Source organism: Fundulus heteroclitus, chromosome 21, assembly GCF_011125445.2.
Source record: "Fundulus heteroclitus isolate FHET01 chromosome 21, MU-UCD_Fhet_4.1, whole genome shotgun sequence".
Taxonomy (NCBI): domain Eukaryota; kingdom Metazoa; phylum Chordata; class Actinopteri; order Cyprinodontiformes; family Fundulidae; genus Fundulus; species Fundulus heteroclitus.
In genome coordinates this window covers 28,457,470-28,484,710 of record NC_046381.1, presented here as the reverse complement: position 1 = coordinate 28,484,710, position 27,241 = coordinate 28,457,470, and the positions used below count along the sequence as shown (strand labels likewise).

General features: G+C 39.6%; 1 protein-coding gene and 2 long non-coding RNA genes across 3 annotated transcripts in view; 2 read left to right on the top strand and 1 right to left on the bottom strand.

Annotated features, from left to right (window-relative positions):
* Nucleotides 1-23,307, top strand: part of LOC105932155 (NACHT, LRR and PYD domains-containing protein 12) — a 38,725-nt gene extending 15,418 nt beyond the window's left edge. Inside the window, exons 4-9 of the mRNA XM_036125539.1 lie at nt 1,184-1,369; nt 4,157-4,333; nt 9,507-9,680; nt 12,818-12,994; nt 20,548-20,718; nt 22,742-23,307. Coding sequence (XP_035981432.1) covers nt 1,184-1,369; nt 4,157-4,333; nt 9,507-9,680; nt 12,818-12,994; nt 20,548-20,718; nt 22,742-22,766 — 910 coding nt within the window. The 3' untranslated portion in view covers nt 22,767-23,307. The remainder of the gene's footprint in view (nt 1-1,183; nt 1,370-4,156; nt 4,334-9,506; nt 9,681-12,817; nt 12,995-20,547; nt 20,719-22,741) is intronic.
* LOC118556914 lies at nt 8,177-8,312 on the bottom strand. Its single transcript, XR_004927486.1, has 2 exons — nt 8,283-8,312; nt 8,177-8,241 (listed from the first exon to the last, which is right to left on the bottom strand). It is a non-coding gene; the product is annotated as an uncharacterized LOC118556914 (long non-coding RNA).
* Nucleotides 17,732-18,209, top strand: LOC118556915. Its single transcript, XR_004927487.1, has 3 exons — nt 17,732-17,759; nt 17,850-17,933; nt 18,045-18,209. It is a non-coding gene; the product is annotated as an uncharacterized LOC118556915 (long non-coding RNA).
* Nucleotides 23,308-27,241: the final 3,934 nt, after the last annotated feature.

Below are 27,241 nucleotides of genomic sequence, written 5' to 3'. Positions count from 1 at the left end.
CCTCGCCGCCACCGCCGCCGCGGTAGCGTCTCGCCAACATAAAAAAATAAATAAAAAAATAGTAATAATAATAATAATAAAACTCGATATGCTTGCATGTTTATTTGACGTTAACACGCGGTTCTTTGTTGTTGCTTTCGCGCGTGCATATAGTGAATGGCAGGGCAAAAACACATGGAGTTCTCGCCGTAAAGCGAGACTTCTGTGAGTGCGGGCCGTGAGCTCTTGCAATTGCAAGTGCGGTATTTCCCCCACAGACCCCCAAGGCGGCCGAGAAAACCTTTGTTCGACCTGAAATGACTCATTTAATCATCCAAAACGGTATTGAACACATTAATTAACTAAAAAATGTTGCATAGTATGCCTTTAATATATCCATTTTTATGCAGATTTATTGTCATGTCCAGAATGTTTCCTGCCTCTCACCCATTGGCTGTTGCAAACAGAGAGGATCCACGATCCTAAATATGGACCTATATATAGAAAACTCATGAATAGTAAATATTTGAGGCTGCATGGTCGATTTTTGATTATCACCATCCAACTGTTAAGATATTAGTTCCAGTGATATAATACAGTCCATCTTCCAATTAAACAGTTTTTAGAGTGAAGTTCATCAAGACATTCAGTGTATCAAGATTATTGACAGCAATCAGAGCTCAGCATGAAGACAAGGATGATTGCCAACAGGCAGCCAAGAAGCTGCTGCTAAAATATTCAGTGTTTTTCTGTGATTATGAAGACTGAGATATTTTAACCTGTTGCTCAGCTGCTCTGTTTGACTTTATCAGTCTGGATAAATTGAGCTTTTAACAAAATCAGAGACAGCAACCGAACCATGACCCAAACCATGACCTGAACCTAAACCAAGGCCAGGACCAGGACCCAATCCCCGAGCTGCACCAGGACCATATCCGAACCAAGACCAGGACCATGAGCTGAACCATGACTGAGCCATCACCAAAACCCAAAACAAGATTTTAACCAAGACCAGAACCCAAACCATGACCTTAACCAAGACCAGAACCATAACCTTAATCATGAGTTGAACACAGGACACAGAGGTGAAGAGCAGATGTTCATAATATGATGACGTTACTATTTAGACATATTTTAGTCTGGGTTTACCATAAAAAGTGTCTGATTTAATCATATCTGACTTGATATGTTTCTCTGTTCTTAGGTTTTTTGGATGTGAAGTGTCACAGGCTGAATGGGAGGTTGTAGCATCAGCTCTGAAGTCCAACCCCTCTATTCTGACTGAATTGGAAATAGGTGTGATCCATGGAACGGGTACCTTTGGAGACTCTGGAATGAAGCATCTGTGTGAGATACTGGAAAGTTCAGTCTGTAAACTGAAGACTCTCAGGTTAGTTTTCTCAAGTTAACCGAGAAAATTAAATCATTTGCTGATAATTTTGTAATGCACGAGACAGAGGACCTAGTGTTCAACCAAGACAGGCCAGTGACGTTAAAATACACTTTATTGTGATCGTAAGTTCAGCAACTCGCAAGGCTTTCATCTGCACCATATGCCCAATGTGTCTTAGAGGAAAAGTTCGCTAACCTCTTAGAATCCGGGTCTGGATAAAGAAAGTGCCAGATCATGTTGGTAGGCGACGGGCCAGGGACTCCCGTGCTGAGCGGGGAAATGCTGTTGTGGGCTAGGGCTGGAGCTCAGTGGTCCGGGGACAGGCAGGGGTTCAGAACTGTGACGATGATGGCAAGCAGGAAGATTAAAGGGACTTTCCAGGTTAGTGTTCCGAGGTGTGGTCCGGGGACAGAGCCAGGAGATCAGAGGTCCAGAGAGAATCCAACGGGGAAACCCAAAGCAGAGTCGGGGCACAGATTCGGGTCCAATAACCGGCTGGCTTGAAAAGCACACAGGAATCGGGCAGGTTCATTAATACAGAGGCAGAACTGGTCAGGCTTACAGGCAGGCCATCGGAGTCAGGCAGGGATCAGACAGGCTTGGTAAAGGGAGGACAGAACAGGTCAGGTAACAGGCAGGCAAGTAATCAGGTTTGAACGCTGGATTAGTTATACCGGTAGACTCGAGATAATCTGACACTGATTCTGGTCTGAAGGCTGGTTATATACTGGTAGGTGCAGGTGGATCAGATGAGAGTTGATTGAAGACGGGGCGGAACTGGGCAGGTGTGTGGAGTGAAAGATCAGACCAGCATCAGTGCAGAGATCATTACAACTTTAATACTTATTTTATTAATATTTTGATTATTATATATTGTCCTAATGTCAGAAATCAATTTTTAAACTTTTTAGTTTATTAATGAATAATTTCTTTATTTCAGACTTCCAGAATATTGACAAATATTTTACAGTTGTTGACACTTTAAAATAGTGTTTCTCATCGGAGGTGATACCACCTGGGGCGTAGTGGCAGCAATATTTACAAAAGGAGGTGCTGCGATTCTTTCAGGAGTCATTTGCTTGAAGGCAAGGCACGGCAAGTTAATTTATAAGGCACTTTTCAGTAACAAGACGATACAAACTGCTATACATGAAAAAAAAAAACATTTACTCAGCACTTAAATGGGTTAATAGTCACCTGGTGATATTGTGATGTAGAGCTGTCATCTGCATAGTTATGGTAACTGATGTTGTCTTTTAATGATCTAAGCTAGAGGGAGCATGTAGATATTGAATAGGAGGGGACCACGTGTAATTTTTGTGGTCTCTGATATAAAGTTACCTACTGACACAAAAAAGTCACTGTCCTTTATGTAGGATTTAAACCAGACTGAAGTGCTCATCAGTATCAAATGCTGCACTATAGACCAATAATACCAGCACTGTGGTTCTTCCACTTTCTGTATTTATATATTTGTATATGTATTTTGAAAGTAATGTTTACACCAAAGATGCACAACAGTACCAGTTTAAACCTTGAACTAAATTGGAAAACTGTGGTCTGCAAACTTAAAACTTTTATTGCCATGCAACTGTATCAGATATTTGTCATCTTCTTGAGGCGCAGCTTCGTGCCGTCTTCAGTAGAATGGGTATGGATATCATCTATAAAATGTTACCCACATGCTATTTACTGTGTAAACTCAACATTCTCTTTCGTGGTATTACCCATGGAAGAATTTCTTTCTCTTAACGGGGTTAATTTCTCTGAAGGATACACCATGAGCGCATTATTATCACAGTGGTAACACATTAACAACAGGGATATTCTATTTTTGGACTTACCTTGAAAGAGTCCGGCAGCCAGATGCCCACAACATCTGTGTGGGCGTTCCTACTGTGTGGAATGCCCACACAGTAGAAACACCTACACATGTCCCTGTGGAAGGTCCGACAGGGTTGTTCGTGCAAATGATTACTGGTTCGTAGTCGAGTCCCCTGAATGCGAAACTCAGCCCTGCAGCAGGCGACATCAGCTCAGTTTTTGCTCTCAGCTTGGTAAAAAGGATCCTGTGCTGGCTCCAGGCGGGAGGCCGCTCTGGGCCGTCTGGCTCAGCTGTTTCCTGAAACAGCTGAGAAAATAAAACAAGGCTGGTTCGGCATAGACAGATTCTTTCCCTCTGCTGTCTGGTTAAGCAGAAGTCAGACTGCAGACTTAGTTTTGATACAGCCGGCAGTTCTCCGAGCCCGGTCAGTTCCTCTGGACGAAGAGAAGTCCCCCTTTTGCCACCCCAGACAGGGGCGAGTTTCACAGAAAGCACATTTTACTCAGCTTGGTTGACTCTGCATGTGAGTCTCTGAGCCCCATGTGGGCCGTATGGGTGGCTGGTCTCCCCAGCGTGGACCCTCTCCTCTAGAGTCGACAGAAAAGAAGAAAAGGTTACACCATTTTGATTTTTCCCTCATGGCCTGATGGCACAACAGATTGAACAACTTAGAGCCAGGGGTAGCCAGTAGATAGCCAGCTACTCTGCTGAAAATAAATAAGCACATTTGCAATATTACAGTTATGCCTTACCTCTGGTACATATATATGTATGCATGCATACATATATGTGTATATGTGTGAAAATGATCTACTTACATTCATTTACCTTTTTAAATCAGTTTTACTGGATATTTTAAGGAAAATATATTCTTTACAATTTTATTATTTATTTGTTCACTTTTCAGTTTATACCTATAATCTGTTGGCTTCAGTTCACATGTTGTATTCTTTATTCAGATTGGAGGGCTGCAAGTTGTCAGAGATCAGCTATGCTTCTTTGGGCTTTGCTCTGAAGTCCAACCCTTCCCATTTGACAGAATTGGACCTAAGTGAGAATGAAAACTTGAATGATGCTGGAGTAAAGGAGCTCTGTGGTTTCCTACATACTCCCCTCTGCAAACTACAGATAATGAGGTAAGACTCCAAGTTTTAGTTGAGTGCTGATATTTCTGATGAGAAAGTTGTGTTGACACTAAACGGCAGACTTATGGATGATATTATACTGATCCACACTGAAGATCTTCATGGTGAAGTTCATTGTCTACTTCACTGTTTTATCCAGAAAAGGTTTCTTTCTTTTTCAAACTTTCTTCTATCAATATTTTGAGTTTAGTTATGTTTACATGTGAAAATATTACCAGACATGTTAAGATGTGTCTTAAAAGTACAGTTTGAAGTAATAAAACTGAAAAGTAAGTATTAGAAACTATTGTGTAACTAGTGAGATTACATTTGGTGTGTGTGCTGCGTTTTGCTCAAAGATGGTAAGAAATTTATGATGTGACTAAGTTACATAAATAAGGTGATAAACAAGTTCAAAGTCAAAAACAACTTTAAGTAAATTCATGGTAAAAATTGTTAAACTGTTTTGGTTTTAAATCTAATCCACTTTGATAAATCTCACCTATGTCAGATTTGTACATGCAGTATGTGAGCTAGTGAGCGCTCTCACTGCAGAGCTATGGTTGATGTATTTTCTCTGGTGAAAGAAGTCTTTGAGCAAGTAAAGGAGGAAATGGATCATGAATGCACTAAATGTGTTCTACACTTTTCTGTTTTGGGAGATGTTTGTTTGTTCAGAAAGTACTTGAGTGGAAATTATTTTCAAGAATCAAGAGTATGTAATCATAATAATTTTTTTTGGAAGAAACCATCTCAGAATTAATGTATAATACACATAAATTGAAAAAACACTTCGACATCCATTGAAAAATGAACAATGATCATTCATAGAAAAGAGCCTCAAAAATGCAAAAACACAATATGAAAAAAAGAGGAAAAAGACAAATTTAAGGAAGGCCGGCCACAAATTCTGTAGGATGAAGGCCCTCTGCATCCTTTACAATCCCCAGAATATGAAAATTGTTCAGTCTGGAGCGTCCCTATAATTCACCACATTTTTTCAACAAGAAATTTACTTTCTCTTGCAGTTGATCAACTGAGGCATGTATGCTAGTTAGGCTCTGATCGTGTTTGTTAGCAGCTTCTTCCAGACGAGAGATGACAGACGCAAAACGAGGTGATGTTATTTTCCAAGGGAGCCAGAGCCCCCGTAACTTCCTGCTCGACAACATTTGCAACAATAGTCTCAAATCTTCCAACAATGTCCCCGCACATCTCTTCCATCTTCTCCCTCATGCTAACTAGCAAATAACTTCTAATGTAACCAAAGCCCCCTGCTTGGACAACCTTCAGGTTGTCATACCTGTCTTTGTTCATCTCATTTGAGTGCCAAACAAATACATTTTAGAGCAAGATGAAGACCCGTGCAGATCATAGTTTTACAGTAATAATGAGAAGGTGGTGTAAAAAATAAACAAACAAAAAAATCACATTCCGTTGGAGCCTCCTAAAATCATATCTGACGCCATCAAAGCTCCCCTCCCTTGTTAAGTCTTTAAGGGATCATGGACAAAGCAACTTTGAGTGGGTTAATCTTTTTTGTCTTAAAAAGAAAACTGTCGTCATTTCAGGGGTACGTAAACAATGCACTTTGCTCCATTATGGCCGTTGTTTTTCCTGTGCTAATTGCAAATCTATTCATTCCCAGGTTCACGCATAGCAGCGGAGGGAGATTATACAGGGTGGCCGCGGGTCCTTAAAAAGTCTTAAAAAGTCGTAAATCAATTTCCTCAAAATAAGGCCTTGAAAAGTATTAAATTGTCTTAAATTAATTTTGCATGGGTCTTAAATATTGGTGTGTCACGTCACCGTGAAAATACGGGCAATCTGTTCTGCTAGGTCAAATATTTTTTTCCGGTAGCCTATGCACTGCGTTGTCGATGGCCGTTTCTCAATATGCGTTCTTGAGCAGGCTCGTGTGCTTGTGACACGTCATCAGCCACAGACCGAGCACTGTTGGCGCGGTACGCACGTGACGTCACCATCTTATGAGCAACGCCCTTTGCCTCTAAGGTAGGACAAATGGTGTGAGAGCGCACGTAGCAACCAGCCGTTACACATGCAACAGATACAACAATATGACCGACTTTTCAGCTGTTAAACTTTCCAGGCGCCCGGTTTACTGGTAGAACTGTGGAACAACATACCAACGTTCAGCTCAAACGATGGATTGAGTGTCGAGAGCTTAGAAAGACTGGAAAATGGGCTGAGTTGATACAACGGTAAGTCGATGTTTTTCACATGCTCGGCGTTAATGGCGTCATCGGCCGTTTTTTCTGTTTGTAGTCACCGTCCAGGAATCGGTATAAATTGTCCGGCCCGCCGAAAATTGTCCGGCCCGCCGATCGGTATAAATTGTCCGGCCCGGGGGGCTGCCAAACGCGTTCGTGTGAATCGCCCGGTGGACGGGCCGGGAAAATGCGTGACAGCAACCGCAGCGGTGCGCGAACCCCGCCGGCCGGCCGGTGTCGCGGGAGCGCGCCTCGCTCTGTACAGCTGAATATCGACGAAGAAAACGGATTAAAATGTGACCAACGGAGTTACTTGTTCTTATATTAGTGATATCAAAACGTTTGAATATACCTCTTGTGTGAAAAAAACGGTGTTTATTTGGCAGATTCGTTTACAAAAGTACGGGTGTAATGAACACCATTAAATCCAAAGTTTTTATCTGAGGTACGGCTGATTTATTTGTTGTGGTCTCTTGTCATTCACATACAACAATAAACCGTGAGAACCGACGTGAGTTTTGAAACTGCAAAGCTTTGTCTTAAACGGAAGATCAGACTGCATCTACAGTAAACAGCACAGCCTTCATAGACCAGTGTGATGCATTCGCGACTGTCATGGGCATGGCATGGGACATTTCAAACTTACAAGGAAAGAGGCATAAAACGGAAAAGAACTTAACTCATACAATAATGTATTTTTCCAGAAAATAGCATGACCTTTTTAACAATACTTTAATGCTCTATACTTGTATTTATGATATTGTTTTTGATTCTGCACATCTGCTAGCTTTTTATTCTGAAAATTCTATAATATTACAACAGCAAATTATCAAAGTTCTTCAAAAGCCTGTTTAAAAGTTCCAAATGGAGCTTCAGATCATACAGCAACAATTGCCCTGTCATTGTTTTAACGGGCAGAATTTGCATTTGCTGACCCTTATCCTTTAACTACAGATGGATATACAGGAATAAAGTCATACAAGTGCCAAACCCTCATAGATAGCAGGGGGTGCGTTTTTTGGCAAATGGCTGCCGAAAAATGCACCCCCTATGTTTTTAATCTAAAAATTGTCCCAGACTCATGAAATTCATACGGGTAGCTTGTAACACATTTGTAAACATGTAGGAAATGTTAAATCAGCTACAAGTGTATATTTCAGTAAAATAGCAGGGGGTGCGTTTTTTGGCAAATGTACATGTAAATGTATAACACCGGCACCACAGCGATGGCCTATAAGGTAGTTCATTGTTATTGTTTTGATGCGGGTTTTTCGCGCATGCACGCCGGACGGGTAGGCAAAAGGCGAACACAATGGCGGACGCAAACAGAGAAACTGACGAGTTCTCCACGTATTTTTCTTCTTTAGATAACGTATCACAAGATTGTTTTAAGAGTAAGTTGATGATTGATGGTGTCAGTTTGCCAGATCCACACAGCAAAAGCCTGAAGGGACGGAGCGAGTCTGGGAAATGCTGGCCAAGGGTTCCGTACCGCGACATATACAGCTGCCTTATAAACACGCAGGCCAGTACAGATGAGAGAGCACGAAAGCCCATGAAACCACTGGACGGCTACAATTATTTTATATCAGGAAAAAGGCTCCAGCAACCCCAGTTTTATTTATTTTTGTTCTGAAGGAACAGTATTTTATATATTTACTTGATTTTATAAGCATTTGTTCATGGGACCTAAATGTTCTGAAAATATTGTAATACATATAATTTAGGACTGTAATGACATGTTTGTCTTTTCGCATTACTCACATTTAGTCAATGTTCTTAAACTCAACAGTCATTTTGATTTGTATTTCCATCATACGTTTGGTCTTAAATTTCATTTAAAAGTGGTATTAAAAGGTCTTAAAAAGTATTAAATTTAACTTGTTTATACTTGTAGACACCCTGTTATACTAAATACCTGGGTTATTCTTGATGCAAGTGGCAAGATCAATTCTGATCTTGCCACTTGCATCTTTTCCCTGATCTGATCTTTGAAGTAATTCCCTTGTCCTTATATTATTCTTGTTGTTATGGCGACTTCTGACTAACACTTCTCTTTAATGTGGATATTTATTATGATACTGTTTCCATTTTTCTGAAATGATTGCAATATCCTAAAGTATGTTTATGAATTAGCCCTGCAACAGACTAGCGACCTGTCCAGGGTGTACCCCTCTCGCCCAGTGAACGCTGGAGATAGGCACCAGCAACCCCATGAGGGATTAAGTGGGTCAGAAAATGGATGGATAGATGTTTATGAGTTATTTTAAACATGCTATTTAATCCTGTATGTCCAAATCTCAATCTTGATATAACGTTCACTTCTTCTTTTTTTATAATATCCAGCCTTGACTTCTCGATCCCATCGTTCTTACCATTTCAGCTTCTTTTTTTTAATCCATTTTTATTTCAAACTCTTTTTATTTCATGTTCTTATATTCAAATGAGTGGGTAGAATTTTCTTGGTGAGTTGGGTCTGATCAGAACTTGTAAATAAATACATGGACAAAATAATAATAAAGCACAATATAACTGAAACATTTTTTAAACATATATTTGTTTTGTTTGAAGGATTTTCTAGAACTTTTATTAACAACAATACCCGTACATTCATTTTAAGAAAGCGCTACCTAATGACTCCAGGTCTATACTGCTCTTCGGTAGCGCTAAGCTGCCTGAGAAGCAGCAGGATAATTTCTTCAGTAATATTTAAACACATGTTTATTTGTATAAGATGAAATATTCTATTAATATATAGGTTAATAAATAAGTTATAAAAATAACTTATTTTAGTTTTTCTGGTTTAAACTCTTTAAATCAGTTTGACTAGATACAATATTAGACATCCATTCATCATGTGACTTTTGCATTCAGTAAAATTTATTTTATTAATTTTTATATATTTGCTCATAATAATACCTGGCTTCAGCTCACATGTATTATTCATTATTCAGATTGAGGTACTGCAGTTTGTCGGAGGTCAGCTGTGCCTCTCTGGTCTCGGCTCTAAAATCCAACCCCTCCCATCTAACAGAACTGGACTTGAGAAGGAACAACCTAAAGGATGCTGGAGTGAAGGAGCTCTGTGTTTTTCTCCAGACTCCCCTCTGTAAACTACAGATATTGAGGTAAGACTCCATGTTTTAGTTTAGTGCTGATATTTCTGATGTTGATACTAAACTGCTGACATATGGCAGATATTAAACTACTGTTCCAATGATGCTCGACCTCATTCAAGATATGTGAGTGGTATTATGGTTTCTGGGAAGCTTAAGTAGATATATTCCTAACCAGAGTCCGGAGTGGGCCTTTTGTAATTTAATATAACTAGGTCTACGTCATCAGTGTCGCCAAGACCGGAATAATTTCAGACAGCGGAGCGGAGCCACCCGCGCAGCGATCAGCTGATAACTGATCAATGAAAATGCTACATGTGCTGGAACGCTTTTATATTTTAATATTTATACAATAATGACCACCTGCCCAATTTACTAGGGGGCAAATATAACTCAAGTCACTTCAGCGCAATCTCTCCTCCGCCACAGCGCCGGCAAAGCTGGTACGGTACCAAACGGAGACTGAGCGCTTTGGAAGCTTTGGCTATGTTACAAGACATGCCAGACTGTGATTCTGATGCCGAAAACGTTGACTTCAAATTTGGTGGCTTTCATTGCAGTTCTGTTTATGAAGGCAGCACAGGGGAGTGTTGGCACCATGCGGGATTTGTGGTCCAAAGACTTTGGGAATGCACACATCAAAGCCACAATGCCTCGAAACCAGTTTCAAGACATAATGAACAGGGGCAGATTTAGGAAATTTGGGGCCCAATGCAAAGAAAGGCATGGAGCCCTCTGAATTGTGAAGACTACACATAAAACAGACCCATTATATACAAATACAATTTTTTTAAGATATACATTATTTTTTCTACTTTTTGTCCCTCTCTTCTTATCCCTTTTCTTGTTGTTTTCTTCTATGTTTTCTTTTGTCCCTTTTTCTAGTAGACAAGCCATGATTTGCTTATTTGTTCTCCATTTCTCATTTGAATGAAATAATAGCTGGAAGTAAATCTGCACCCGTCTCCATTTCTTGGAAAGATCCCGTTCTTCACCTGGAGCGGTCCTCTCAGTACTATTGAGCAGCATGCACGATCAGACAGCTGATTGGCCAGAGCTGGGTCATCTTCAGGAAATCCACTGTGCTGACTGCTTACCAGCAGAGTGGATGATGCTGGACTCTCTCAGTCTGGTGGAACAACATCATTATCAAAGCCTGGCTGGATAATCGGGGCCCCCAGGAACTTGGCAACTGCCCTAGGCAACTGCCTAGTTTCGCCTAATGGTAAATCCGCCCCTGATAATCAAATATCTGCGCTTCGACAACAAAGACACTCGTTTGGAACGTGTGGAACACTGTGTGTCCTACAGTCCAGGGCAACATATCCCTGTTGATGAGCAGTTATTTCCATCAAAGGTTTGTTGTCCCTTTCTGCAATTCATTGCATCCAAGCCTGATAAATTTGGAATTAAGTTTTGGATTGCAGTGGATCTGGACACAAAATACACGTGTAATGCTATCCCCTATTTGGGAAAAGATCCCTCCCGCCCCACAGGAGAAAGGCTGTTTGAGAACATTGTTGTGAAACTGATGGAGCCATTTATGGACCAGGGCAGGACTGTAACTATGGACAATTTGATGAACTTCGTTACAGGTTTATGCAGGAAAAGGCAATACAAGAAGAAAAGATGAGACAGCATCGTGAGATGAAAAGACGTTCTCATGGTAAAACAACACAGTGCCAGGTGTGCGCAATCTCTGCAACAGGAACCAGAGCACTGAGCGTTGTGTGCACTGCACAAAGTATACCTGTCGCAAATGCAAGAAGGACTCACTTTGGGTTTGTGGAAACTGCTAAATGGGACAATTGTAGCTTTATATGTAATGCTTTTCCTTGGGTCAAATCAATGTTACTCCAATACTGAAGTCATACTTCTTGTCATTTTCTAAGCTGAAATGTTGAATGACATAAAAAGGCGAGACAAGACAAAATACAATTATTCTCTAAGTTGGCCTTTCTTTCACATAGTGAGCTTTACAATATAAATAAGTCTGTTGGTAAATGGACAATATAAATAGGCTCTGCCTTGTCTTGTTGGAAAAGCATGTCTATGACCTCTTCTCAGCTCAGGAACGAGGACCCGTCACAGGTTATTTGCATTACAATAGGGACAGTTAGCAAGGTAGAGTGAATACACAAACTAGAAGAGGGGAGGGGGGCTTGCAAGAAAACCGAAATTCTCTGGGACTTCTAGTGTTAAACTAACCCTACTTAGAACTTTATGGGTCATCAGACTTGAGCTGTTGGGGATGTCCAAACAGTGAACAATTTCAGTCAGTTTATTAAAAGGTATAGACCTGCAACCTCCTGCTGCAGGTTGCAGGACTATCGTCAGGATTAGGTCCACAGTCAGAGCCGGGTGATCCGAGGTCCAATGGGAATTCATAGGGAAATCCAAGACAGAGTTAGGGCACAGGTCCAAGTCTGGTAACAGGCAGGTTTACAATCAGAACAGGGTCAGGCAGGCTCAGGTATCAGGAGGCAGGTCCGGTCAGGCAAACAGGCAGGCAATCCAATCAGGCAGGGGTCAGGCAAACAGAAGGTAGAAACAGGTCAGGAAAACAGGCAGGCAGGAAGTCAGGAAAAGAACACTGGATTAGTCTCACTGGTGGCTCCAAATAATCTGGCACTAGTGTCTGGTCTGAAGGCTGGTTAAATAGCAGGTGGTACAGGTGGATCTGATGAGGAATGATGAGCACAGGGAGGAGCTGCACAGGTGTGTAAGGTGTGGGATCAGACCAGCAGTAGTGCTGAGATCATTACAATTTTAGACATCACAGACACAGTTTAGTTATTAAAGTCCATTTTAATCCCAGCAAAACCACCGAAGTTCAGACTGAAATATTCCAACAACATGTGTTGTTTGTCACAAAAGATCTTAAAACTGTAACAAATAAGGATCACAAAAGAGACTAATAAATACAACTTTATCTTGACATTTACTTGTAATAACAACATATTCCGGTTATGCTTGTTTTAACTATTTAAATCATCTTTACTGGATCAAATATTAGACATCAGGTTATCATGTTTCAGGGACTTTTACATTCAGTGAAATTAATTTTCTACATTATATTTAGTTTTTCATATTTCAGTCTTAAATTGCACCCTGTTGGCTTCAGCTTGTATGTATTATTCTTTATTCAGATTGAGAAACTGCAGGTTGTCAGAGATCAGCTGTGTTTCCCTGGTGTCAGCTCTGAAGTCCAACCCCTCCTATCTGACAGAACTGGACCTGAGCTGGAATGAAGACCTGACAGATGCTGGCGTGAAGGAGCTCTGTGGTTTCCTAGAGACTTCCCTCTGCAAATTACAAATACTGAAGTAAGACTACGTGTTTTAGTTTAGTGCTGATATTTCTGATGTGAAAGATTTGTTGATGCTGAACTGCAGGCATATGACTGATTTGATACTTCCACACTGAGGATCTTCTTGGTATAGTCTGTTTTCCGCTTTACTCGGTTGGTCCAGTTAAACATTCTTTCTTTCTTCAAGTTCCTGCAATGATTTCTAAAATAATAAGCAGAAAACATGAATTTTCATGAATTTTAGCCAAAAGTTTTGAACTCGTGCACAATTTGCTTATTCATGGAAGCAAATTAATACATATCAAACTAAATGAAATGGGAGTGACAAGGTGACAGGGTAATAAGCACCATAATCTTATTTATTGGCATGAACATCGAAAGTGACACAAAATTAAGCAAATACACATTTTAGTCAAATGTAACAGATATGCAAAATTAATCAAGATAAAGAAAAATGTCATAATGCATTTCTCATTCCTTTAATAATGCAAAAAGTGCAGAAGTCAAATAATATCTGAAAATACAAATAAATAAACAAACAAAGATCCAACTCCTGCTCTATCACTATCTGCAGGCTCTCGTTTACTGCCAGTGCAGCTGCCTGGTCTCTGCTCTGATACATGGTCTTCAACCTGGGCTAGAACCGGGCAGTGCTGGAACTTTTAGTACAGATCAACATGAATGCTTCATAGAGTTTTAGCACACAAGATAAAAGGTTTAGCTTTTATCTACAGTTTAGGTTTCATCTACTTAAGTAAGGCCTGTTTTAGGTCTGTGTGCACATTACTTTAATCTGACATTAGACTAGGTAAGCTAAACCTGTTCAGTAACCAAGGTTGAATCCGTCTACTCTTCCCCAACCCTGTCAAACCCCACTTGGTTCTCCATTCCCATGGACAATCATCCATCACTTTCATACCTTACAAATCCATAAGTACCAGTGTGGGGCATCAGAGGGCAGGCCGGGCCTTCAGTCCCCAGAAAAACTCATCCTCTCTAAAGGATGATAAAAACTGATGTGACCCCAGATGAAATAATGCTCTCGGCAAATCTGAGCGAGAAGTACCTCTATTAAAACTAGGAGTTACCATTACCAGCTAATATTAACGGATCTTTAGAACCAATCAGATCCTGGTTCTTCCTATATCAAATCAAAAGGTGCATAAACCATAGGTGTGTCTGAAGCAAACAGTTTCCTTTCTTTACCATAAAACCATATTGATCAACATGATGTAATATTGCAGTGTAGATCTCATAACACACAAAAAAAATCAAACATATGAGTCAGTGGAACAGAGCAGTTAAACAAACAGCAACACAATATGAGAAGAAGAACGCAAAGGTAAGAAAGCCTTCAGGCCATTCAGGGCACAAGGCACAAATTTATCTAATCGCACTTAGGGTCCTTCAGGTAACTCCTCCCGTCGAAGAAAAAGAAATCAGAGTTCTCTGGCTTCTGCAACCCCAGTCCTCTTCTTGGTTCCCCCTTGCAGGCTGGATGATTGAGCTGGATGGTAATGAATGTTCAGTTCTGGAAGTGGCACTGAGCATTTTATTTGCATTTCTCCCTAATAAAACACTTTGTGAAGATGTCTGCAGACACGAGCCCTTGTTTCTATTGGGGAACAGAAACAACGTGTAATTAGTGTTCTTATCAAAACCCCCATTCATGTGTCATTTATTAAAAAAACATCCTCCAAGCACTTTCACATTCAAGATATTTCTGTGCACAATTATTTAGCTCTCAGAATTCTGCAATTGAATTATTAATTAAAAGAGTAGTCTTTAAGTTTAAATGTATTTGGTGTAGTTTTCTAGTAATTCTTAACAGAATGCATTTTATGTGTGTCTTAACTTTTATTGTCTGACCGTTGAAGTTCTCTGCAACATAATTTCATCACCATATTTGTTTCATATCATTTCCCATTTTATGTTGAAAACCCAACTGAAAAAAGAAAGCATTTCCATGTGAAAGCCTTTTCCCTCTTTCTCTCTCTTTTTTAAAAAAAAAAAAAAAAAAGTGCAAGCAAGGTGCAAATCTGCACAGAGAAGACAAATATTTATACCATTCCAAGGTTCTTCACAACAAAGCAGTGAGCAGGAGAGGAAGAGAACAGGAGCTCTTTTGAAAATATTCTAATATGGCTGAAAAACCAAAGCTACTTGAGCAAAACAGAATTAGCTCCCAAATTAATCCTAAAATAAAGTAAACCATACATGTGATTATATGCCTTTTTTCAACTGAGGATTAAGGACTCCGATTAAGAAGTTCTTGGATGACTATCTTTTACTTTTACTTGAGTAAAAATATGTTTAAGTAGTGCTACTCTTTCTTGAGTACAATTTTTGGCTACTCTATCCACCTCTGCTTAACATGATATACTGGCATGTATTAACGAGTCATCTTTTAGCTAACATTATCTGCATGCAACAGCAGTATTACTCATCTTACATGTTTTATCTGAAAAAGAAAAAAACAGTTTAAAGTTTTCTTCCTCTTGATGGCTCTGTCTGGGTTGCTGAACATCCTGCACACACACACACACACTGTAAAGAACTGCTCAGCAGCACATCTCCCATCTGTGATCCACAGCGTTAACAGAGTTGAGAGTTCTCTTATAGTGCATTTAAAGACAGCTCGGAAAAACACTTAACCACATGTAAATAACATATTAAACGGTTGTAGTGTCTGAAAAAAGTGGTTGGGACAAGGGTCAAAGATTTGAAAAGTGAGGGGGAGGCACATGTCCCACCTGCTTCTTCTGTCCGTTATGCCCATGCTAGAGAGGCTTGTTTGATCTGGACTTGAAGGTGGGGGCACTGTTAGGCTTTGGTGTCCCTGTCCATCAGCTCCAATGTTGCTAGATGGAGGTTTTCATTTTCATACAGAGATGTTTTCCCTTGTTTCACTGGCCTGTGGTCAAATAGTTTTATTAAAAAAAAAAACAATGAAAAAGAGGATGATAGAATACATGAAAAATGCTAATTTACTTTGCCATTTTTATTATCTTCAGACCTTCATAAGATTAGTTTTAAAAAATTTTTTCTGTATGACTACAAAATAGTTGAGTTGTTATTTCTGTAAATATTTGAATATCACTCAGCTGACACTGCATGAAAAGTGTGATTTTCGTCACTATGCGGCACTGTAGATTGTCGTGGAAGTTCAGGTTAACGGCTGTTCACGGTAATTTGCAGTCAACACCGAAAACTGCCATGAATTGTCAGAAATTGACGTGGCAGTTGTCCCCCCATGACCCCCCTCCTCCTAATTCTAGGGCAGGCTTTAACATGTAAATGAAAATGCTGTGAGCTATATAAACGCAAATCAGTGTTGCAGGGGGAGGTTTCGCCTTTAGCAAGACAGAGCCACATTTCACAGACTTTAGCTGTGGGTGATTGTAGAATGGTATGTGACCACAAGTCTTACAAACCTTTGTGCCATCGCGTCTGAGCTCGTAGGTTTCAGTAATCATGTATACTGTCATACATTTTGGACAAACCACATACTGTAAGAAGTTGTCACGGAGGACACCAGTCCATTTCCTCAAGGAGAATAAAGTCTTTGGAATATTGCTTGCAAAGGCAGTGAGGGCATTAGCACACACAGACAACATTTCCAAGTATCCACATGAAATGTTGATGCACAGAAGAAGTGATGTGATGGCATTGTCAGAAATCTTGAAGGTTGATTGCCATAACAAAAGCACCATGGCCAGAAGTTTCATCAACAAGTCTCCTGGTTTTTTACTTGTGGACTGATCACTTCGTAAAATGTGTTATTTGGTTAGAAGTTATAAATTTACTGAAGGCTGTGGCTGGAAATAATTGGGGTGCAGATAGACAATCATTATTAAACATATATAGGGCTCTCATGAGATCAATAATACATTATGGCAGTTTTATTTATGGAGCAGCAGCTAAAACAACATTACAATGAATAGATCGATTACAAAGTAGGGCTTTACGTATATGCACAGGAGCAGTGAAAACAACACCTATCAACGCTCTTTTAGTAGAGACTGGAGAAACTCCACTGGAATTCAGAAGAATGAAATTAGGTTTAGTATATTGGAGGAAAATTAAAAGTAGTATGGATGAAAATGTAACTTCAACAATTTTACAAACTTGTTGGGAATAAAAGGACAGGCCAAGAATGGAATCTTAAAGGATTATTGGGAAATAAAGGAAATATAAAGGAGATTTATAGATTAAGGAAAGCATTATTTATTTATTATTTATTATCTTCAGAATACAAAATTAACAAATAGAATTTAATAGATGTAAAACAGTGTTGCTACACACTCATGAACAGTAGGTGACAGTATGCACCTTAAAGTTGCTTGCGATCCGCCATGATAGAAGAGAAGAAGAAGAAGAAGAAGAAGCAAAAAAAAAAACGTGCTGAGCGCTCCGCTCCTGAAGATGAAATAAAACAACAACAGCTGGTAAGTGATCAATGGCTGGACGACGTCTCGCGTTCAACTTGCAAGAACAAGCTTTATTAAAGTGTATTTTTTGTGATTCACAGTAAGCAGTACGCCGTCTTCACAACTCGGAGACAAATTGCAGGCGCTATGAACCGGAACAAGGGTAAGATTTAAAGAATATGCTTTCATTCTGCGGTAAAAGGAAATAGATACGGATAGATACCGATCATAACTGTACATTTTGTTTTCACAGACTAAGCACGCCTCATAATGAGGTGGTGACCTCCTATTTGCTCGGAGCAATAACTGCAAGTCCAGATTTACACGATGTTGATAAAGACGACATTGTGTGTAAGTGACTTGTTTTACTGTTTTCTCCTTCCTTGTTACTGTGACTTGCGTTTGATTTTTATTCATACCACTCATTTAACTGTTTTCCAGCCGCCTGTAAGACGTATTATGAGACGTTACGCAGGAGCTGAAGCTGCCAAGAATTCAGCTCGGAGTCGAGCTAGAAGAAAGAGGGTAAGACTTTATTTGGTGACTATTTTTCAGGTGCATTGATAGATGTGTTGTGTCCATACGCAGTGCATCCCATCGCACAGTACTGATTCATTTTTTTTTTTTTTTTTACAGCTGCTGGAATCGAGGCAGAGTGTGCAGGCGGATGAGGAAGTGGAACTCTGGAAGTCCGCCACCGTCGACCTCATGTCTGGCGAACAAGATGGCGTCGTTGGCGGGGTCTCTGGATGGATTGTATGGCTGCCGTCATTTCGTAGGCCGGATTTCTCTGAACTCTGTGTGAAGCTAAAGTCCCGGTTAGAGGCGACGCCGAAGTACAGAGCCACGCACAGTAGGCGTCTGCACATCGGACCTGCCTCGGAGAGAATGCTGCCAGCATTTACCTACAACCCCGAGGAGGCAAACGGACAGTTCACGGAGTTGTAATTTTTGGATTTGCATGTGTGGGCAAATCCTCACGTTGTAAATAGTTGTGTTTGTTTTAATAAAGCTCTTTCTTTGCATAAACATCTTCCTGGCAAATGTTAATTTCCTGTATAAATTCATTCATGTCCTTGATGGTAGCCTAATAATAGTGTAGTAGTGTAGGATAACATGAATATACAGCATAATATGAATAAATACATATATATATATATATATATATATATATATATATATATGTATGTATATATATATATGAATATATGAATAAATATATATATATATGCCAACCAATCATGAGTAAGAACATTCAAGCCTGGCCTGGCCACGTGTGGTTTTGCTGCCAATCACGAGCGATTTTACTTGTTTGAAATAGTGGATTCAGCCAATACTGAGTAGGTTATTCAAGCCAGACCTGGCCAGCCGCGTGGGTTCGCTGCATTCATATGCTAATTAGGGCCATTAGTACAGCTGATCGCTCTCCACATACGTCATTGTCCGGTTCCGACAATTTGTGGCACAGCACGGGTTGCAAATTGTCGTTAACTGCCGAAAATGAGGGAGATCTGCGGTAGTTTACGGGGACGAAAATCTCACTTTTCATGCAGTGTGAGAAACAAAGTTCCTATCTTCTGTTGGTAGAATTTTAATATTTACCTTATTACTATTCATCTTACTAAAATCTTTTATCACCAACCTTGAGGTTAAAGTGGATGCTGACATTAAATATGACAATTTCAGATAAGGGCAGTTTTTAAGTTCAGCTTCTAGCAGTTAAGGCAATTGGTTAAAATAAAGCCAATTCTCACCAGTAAGGACTTTGAGGCAGTAATCCATCCCTTTGTTACTAGTCTGCTGGATTAATGTGCTTTATTTGGGGGTAAGCAACTTCTATATTGCCCAGCTACAGAGAGCGCAAAATGCAGCAGCAAGTCTGTTATCTATTACATGGAAATATGAGCACAGCTCTGCCGTTTTAGCTTCACTTCTTTGATTTGTCGTACAACTTGGGATTCATTTTAAAATTTCTCTATTTGTTTTTAAAGCTCTTCATGGCCTTGCCCTATGGTAAATGCTGCACTATTATAAATCATCCTGCTCCCTTAGGTCAGCTGATCAGCTGCTTCTTAGTGTGCCTTAAACAAAATGGAAGCTTAATGCCTTTACTCTGGCAAGTCCTAAAATGTGGAATGAGCTTCTACTAAACATCAAATTGGCTACATCACTGTCTGATTTTAAATCTCTTCTTAAAGCTAATTTCTTTGCTTTGGCCTTTGACACCATGTGACAAGTTGATGTTACCTTCTGCTCAGTTTATTAGTCATTTAATGTATTGTAATTTTTTTTTACAATATTTTTATATTCCATTTCGATATTTTATGTGTGTTCTCTTAAACTAGCATTTTTTATGTTTTAAATATTTTTAGGTATTTTGTACAGCACTTCAGTACCTTTGGGAATTGAAAGTACTTTAGAAATAAAGATGGATTGAATTGTATTGAACTAGCAGGTGCACGAGAACAAACAGAATGTATGATAAAACTCCAGTCACACTGTCACAGGACACCATTATTTTTACAATCAATGCTGATAGTACAAATCTGAAGTCTAACGAAATTACGGTCAGTCCATGACTCCAAAAGTTGGTCCGAACAGAAAGTTAATTAAGTTATGTTAAATCCACTGACCTTTAGTGTTTAAGTTTCTCAGCTATCAATGTCAGGGTTACCCATGTGTTTTAATTAGGTTTAGTTATCAACTCACTGACCCTATGGTTTAGGTTTCTATTCCTGTCAATAAGAAGAAATGTCTAAAACATGCAGTGTGAACTTTTGACATTGATTGTAAAAATGGCCTTTCCCTCTGACTACGAAATGGTGCCTTTTACTTTTTATGGCTGTGGAATAATTAAAATAGTTAATTCATCTGCATTTATCTCCATTAGTTCACAAGTCCTCCACATTTTTCCCAAATTGTTTGTTTTCCATGAAACTTGAATAATTTGGCTTCAAATCCTGAATTTGTGTTGATGGAGCTGCTGGTGGAGCCAACAGAGCTTAAGACCCGAAGTCAGCAGGTCTAATTTGAAGCAGCAACATGTTGTCACTAATATTAATCAGAGCTTGTTAAGTTGTTCTTTTGGACTGTTTTAGCCTGTATTCTGTTATCTCAAATGTTTTATTCTTTTATTCAGATTGGATCGCTGCAGATTGTCAAAAATCAGCTGTGCTTTTCTGGTGTCGGCTCTGAAGTCCAACCCCTCCCATCTGACAGAACTGAACCTCAGGTTCAACATCCTGAAGGAGTCAGATGTTCAGCAGCTGGAGGATCTTGTAAAGAGTCCAGACTACAAACTGAATTCTGTGTAAGTAGCTAGTTGGAGTGAGTACGGCTGCTGTCAGCAGTATTGTACTGAACCCAGCTGATATAAAAGCAAAGATCCAGTGTTTCCAGTGAAGTTACAGCTTTTCAGTGGGTGGAGGATGGTGACAAGATTCCCGATTAAATAAAAAGTCAACAATGGGCCAATAGAATGAGCCATAAACTTGTTGTAGTCGTGTGTTTGTGTTGACACGAAGATGACTTATTGTCATGTCTCCAGGAAATAAAGCTGAATTCCAAGGTCCTGTTTCTGAAAGTTAGTAGAAATTCAGAGTAAGTTCTCAGGTAATGCTGCATACTTTGGGTCTTCAGTTTCAGAAAGACAGACAGCATTTTGTCCAATTTTTTAGCTGAGACTTGGTACTAGGAGGTGTCAGATATATTTGCACTCCCTTTCTGGAGTGCAAATAATCCACAGAAGGCTCCATCAACAGTGATGATCAGACCACAGATACATTTCTAAACATTTCTGAATTCACATGTTTCAAGCATTACCGTTTTTCGCCCCAATCACTAATTTGCTTTGATAACATTCTCCGCATGCACATTGTTTATACAACACAAGTGGACACTCTGAGTTCTGGAAAAATTATTTGTGCTGCAGTTTGCTTTTCTGCTGGTGAAAATGAGAATGTCAATTACACATTTACCCCAGACAAGTTAATTGCATGTTTTTGAGGTCTCCCTGCCCCAACACTGTCAGGGCCACATGACATTCCTTTACTTATATAACCCCACCTTTAATTCAACTCGAAACGATGAATGATTAATAAAAAAGTGAGGTTGGCACAAAATCCACATCTAGAAAATTATCAGTGTCAACTGCTTTTTTAGATGGAAGGGTGTCATTGAGTAAAGGGTAAAGGGATGAATAAACATAATCAGGTATTTTAATGCCTCACATCATACCATCGTTAATTGATTTTGTTGAACAGCCAATTAATGTTTTAGTTGGTTAAGGTAAAATACAACAATAGCTCATAACAGGTCCTTACTTGATTAAAATGTTTTTTTAAATTTCATCTTGATTTGCTGCCACGTCCTTTTTGTGTCTTTTGGGTTTCACCTAGACATCTAATCATCGCACACAAATCTCTTTATGGAGGTTGATTGAGTGTATTGTGAGAATACAACATTAATACTTTGTCAAATAACACTCATGCATTGACTTGTTCAGCATTTCTCTGCTGCTAACTCCTGCTTTTTCAGCAGCAACAGCATTGTTTATTTTTGTTAATTATGTTTTGATAATCATCATTAAGATTTCTTCTTTACAATATGTGCAATCCATTGATGAGGGCCTCTTACATGACTATTTTTAAATCAGCTGACAACCATCTAACATATCAAGTGACAGTGGTCCTCATTCAACAGGAGCATCAAATTTGGCATCAGACTGTTTGTTCTCTCATTTCAACAGGAAACGGCTGATCAGTTTCCTCTTAGTCACCGCTCTGAGATCAGTCTGACTGCACCCTGGAAATCACTGGTTCTGATTTCACAAACCATTGTTACATTTAGTAACCATATGTTCTGTTTACACAGTAGAACCTTTGCTGAAATCCACTCATCACATCTGGACATGTGTCCTTATGCCATTAGTTTCATCCAGGTGTGTTCAGGGACAGCATCCATATTTATTAGTCAGTTGATATTTCAGAAACAGATGACATGTTCAACTACAACCAGAGTTTGTGTGTTTAAATGGAGCATCAATAAATCCATCACTAGAGTATTTGGGCAGTAATGAAACCCTTTAATGAGTCTCAGCAGCTGGTTTCCACTGTGGAATTGAGAGAAACCTGCAGAGGAAACAGACGTGATGCCAAAAATCATGCACAGATGTGTGAGCTTGGAGCTCAGTGCGTTCACTCCAGATCTGCTCTGAACAGGACTGAAGTCCCTGCAACTCGTTATCCTGGATGTAGTGCATCACTGACTGACAGCTGATGGAGAGAGGGTGGAAACACACTGATCTTCTATGTTCCTCCTTCTTCTCTTTGCAGAGGGTGGTTGCCAAGATACTGGTAGACGAGAGAGGCTGAGCTGTGTCCTGATGATCCACAGAGGTTGAAGCTGCAGCAGTTTGAGTTTAAAGAGACTCTGACTGGGAGATTTGACCAATTCATTCACTTTGGAAAGGGAAACGAGACAGGGGTGTTGTGCATCGCCGCTTCTCTTTGCCTTGTTTATTGAGCCCATGAGTCAACTGATCAGGCAGAGGTAGGGGGTTAAAATCACATCTGGGGAACAAAAACTATCTTTGTTCGCTGACGATTTATTGATAAGTATAACACAGCCCACACAGACAATCCCAAAAGTTATGAAGTTGCTCAAAGAGTTTTGTTTAATCTCTGGTTACAACATTAATATAAATAAAACTCAAGTATTAACATTTAACTATTATCCACTGACTTCAATTAAAACTATGTACAAGTGGAATTGGGAGGCTGAGACTATCAAATATTTGGATGTTTCACTACCGAGGGACTTCTCAAAACTGTTTGATATAAATTATGGCCCACTAAATTTTTAAATAAAATTAAATTTACATAGATGGAATATTATTCCCTTTTTAAATTTAAGCTCCCAGACAGAATCCATCAGGAGGAACATTCTTCCACAGTTGCTTTATTTATTTCAACGTCTACCAGTCAGAATCCCATCTAAACAATTCTTAGCATGGGATAGATTAATAACGAGGTATTAGTGGCAGGGTAAAAAGGCCAGAATTAAGTTTAGAACTTTGCAACTAAAAAAAGGAAAGGGTAGAGTGGGCCTTCCCTGTTTACAGGAATACTATCATGCAGCCCAGCTGGGACCTTTAGTCTGCCTCTGTTCACCATCATACACCGCAGCCTGGAAGGAAATAGAAGAACAGCAGATCCCAGAAGACTCCATAACAGGTAGCTTTTTCAAGTCCTGACAGGTAGCTTTTTCAAGTCCTGGCAGGAATTGGCTAAAATTTGCGGAATAGGAGATTTGTCTAAAATTATGAGGTGGTGTCAGATTTTGCACCAAATAGATTTGATAACAGATTCAAATTATGGATCTCAAAAGGATTAACTACCTATTATTCATTTGTCCACAAAGGCATATTTCACAGTTTTGAAACCTTACAGAAGGATCGTGAACTAGGAAAAGATGATTTATTTTAGGTACCTGCAGGTGAGACATTATTTTAACAGGAATTTTAAAGGGGTGTTGAGAAAAAGTGACTCATGTTTCATGGGGGTATTTTTGTCACTAATTAAGCCCAAATCAGAAAACAGAATTATCTCCAAATTAGATACTGCCATTCATCTTTCTAAACATGAGAATACAGAATACATAAAGAGGAAATGGGAAAAGGAAATTAAGGTAATAATCACACAAGAAGGATAGGAGGAAATATGTCAACTGCAGTGGGTCTCGACCAGATCAAATACATGGCGGGAGTTCTGCTGTAAATTTTTTTTATGATTTTTTGTTACACCCATTCAGAGACGATATCAAAGCAACGGGACGCCTGCAGGAGACTTTGCGGGTCCAAAGGAGCCAACCACTTCCATGTTTTTTGGGATTGCCAGGTAATAAAACCATATTGGGAAGAGTTCCACAAAGATATTGAGAATATATCCAATGTAAACATTCCATTCAAATGTGAAACGTTATATTTGGGTAACTTACATTTGGACACATGGACCAATAAAGACAAAAACTGCGGGCCACAATACTGGCAGCCAGTAAGAAGGCCACCACAAGGAAATGGCTAAAACCAGATCCACACACTATCGATGAATGGATTGAAATTGTTTACCAGATTCATGTTATGGAAAACATCTCTTTTTCCCTCCAAGTTGAAAAAGAAAAATTGTATAAGATCTGGACCTAATGGACTGAGTATGTAAAACCAATTAGATCCGACTTCCTTTGATTGTTCTTGTGAATTATGTATCTTGCCCTCTTATGTTCATGTGGTTTTTATTGCTTGAGGTGGTGCAATCCCCATTATTGTACAATTCTGTTCATTTTGTTATCGTTTACAACTAAATTAGTAATAGTCTGTAAAAGAAAATACCAGAAAGGCAGCATGGACAAAATCACCCAGACTCTATTTATTTCCTCAGGTACGATTTTAAATGGGTAAAGCTGTAATGAATGAATGTGATCAAAATCAGTCTTTTCAAATAAAGAAACTGGATGATGAAGATGAACTCTGAGTTTGCATCCTGTTTATTTGACCATGCCTGTCATTTAGTATCTGATATTGCTTGTCTCTTTGGATTAATGAAGATGAACTAAAAAGTAAGCTGCATTTATTGGCTACATGAAGTTTTTATATGAATTAAATGAAACTATAAAGTTGATTTTTTTGCTCCCTGATTCATTTTAAGCCTTTAACCAATAAATATGAAATTGTGAAGATGTCATGTTGCATTGTGTATTTGTGTCACTGAGATGCAGTTTCTTAAAGTTTCATTATAGTTGAGATGTTGGTGAACACTGGAAATATTTTTTGTATGACATGAGTAAGACATACACTGGCATCCAAGTAGACAGGCATAAAGATAGAAATTGAATTTTAATGTTAAACATGGGGCTTAAGTGAGTTGTTAAAATTATTCATGCATTAAGTCACTGTGCCACTGTCTCCCTGGAGGTAGGAGTTTATCCTTTAAAGGGTGGGTTGCCAGTTCAAACCATATCCATGCTCCGACCGTCTCAGTTGTGTCCTTGGGCAAGACACCTCACCCGCTTTGCCTGCTGTCGTGGGTCAAAGGGCCCGGTGGCGCCAATTGTATGGTAGCCTCTTTTCTGTCAGTGTGCCCCAGGCAGCTGTGGCTACAGTTTAGCTCACCACCATGAGCGTGTGAATGTGTGAGTGAAAGACTGAATGTAGTGTTGAGCACTTCTCAGGACTTGATAAAAAAATAGTACAGGCTATCAAACAAGAATTACTAGAATTAATCTAACCTAAATTTAAAACAACAAGTTTAAAAGTAATTTGGATTCTTTGGTTAATTTTCTATCTTTAAAACATCCGTTTGTATCAAACATCAGGAAGTCATGTTTTACTTGATGCTTAATAAAAATCTATGAGCTGAAATTAAAAGATGTGGAACTCTTAGAGAAACATTTCTTTTTCTTTTCATTTGTTGTGAAATATTTGTTTTCTTTGGATGTTTCCACTGGTTTCCAGCCTCCATTCTGTCTCCATCAGGATAGGAGACCAGGAGGTGGAGCTGTTTCAGGTTTCTTTCTAGCAGGAACCTTAAATGGAGTCCAAACAGCTGACTGCAGTTTCCCAGGACACTGCTGGAGAAACCACATCTCTGCTAGCCTGCTGAGGATTTTATATTAGAGCTCAGCGGAGAGTGTCCACCCTGGTGGAGTTCTGTAACTTGTTCAGAGGCACACTGGGCTGATCTCCAGATGGGGGTGGACATGGCAACAAATATCATTGGTTCCCCCTGAAAAACATCTATAGCTCAAGCTGCTACAGGATAAAGGGAATACATGGAATGAACACAGACTAAATGGAACACAGACCTGCTTTGGCCACAGCAGCTTCTGTAGCCTACAGAACAGTAAATCCAAAAAAGGTTGAAAAATAAAACAACTGGACTTCTATTCTGAAACTCAAGACATTTCACTTCCCATCCAAGAAGCTTTCTCAATTCAAAATTCAAAAAGTAGATCATGCAATGCAGATCACCATTTTGTTTGGGCTAAGGTTGGTTTTAAAGATTTGTTTTTACTTGTTGAGCACATTCATTGCAGAAACCCCACTCATGAACCACAACTCTATGCTTATCAATGTGGTGTCTGAGTATTTTACAAACTAAAGCTGAATCACATTGCAAAATTAAGTACTCTACAGTTACAGAGAGCCCGCAAATGCAAGAAGTTGTGTGTTAATGGAGTATTATTCTGAAGTCACTATGGCTTCATGCAACTCGGACATAGGAGGCTTGGAGATGTGATGACTGTGTATGAGATCCACTGTTTGCCGATTGCAAGACCAAATGCTGCGTAGCTACTGTGTGGGATGTTGGCTGTCTAGGATAGACTGTCTTTGTTTTGTCTCATGCCAAGGCCACTATCAAGTATTAGGGAGAGCCCAAAGCGAGGAGGGGCAGAGACAGGGCAGACGCAGACTGCAGCAGGACCGTGGGGTGCGATTACTTTCCATCTATGTGATCTCTGCTCTGTTTCTCAATAAAGGTGCAAGAACTTCATCACCGCCGTCTCCTTATTTAGTAACTCCGGGAAGTCAGTCATTATTGTGTAGAATTCCAACCACATTTGGCGTTACACAAACAAGATCTCCGACTGACGAGCTGGGAAGTCCGAGGACAGGAGCAGCTTTGGCCGGCCCGGAAAAGTTTTCCGGCCTCTGGTACCCCGAATGGATTGCAAGGGACGAGAAGGGGCTCTGGGGTGTCGGCGGGAAAATCCAAACCTTTCTTTCATGAGACGGTAAGAGGATATTTTCCAGCATTTAAAACAGGAAAACAGGTCAG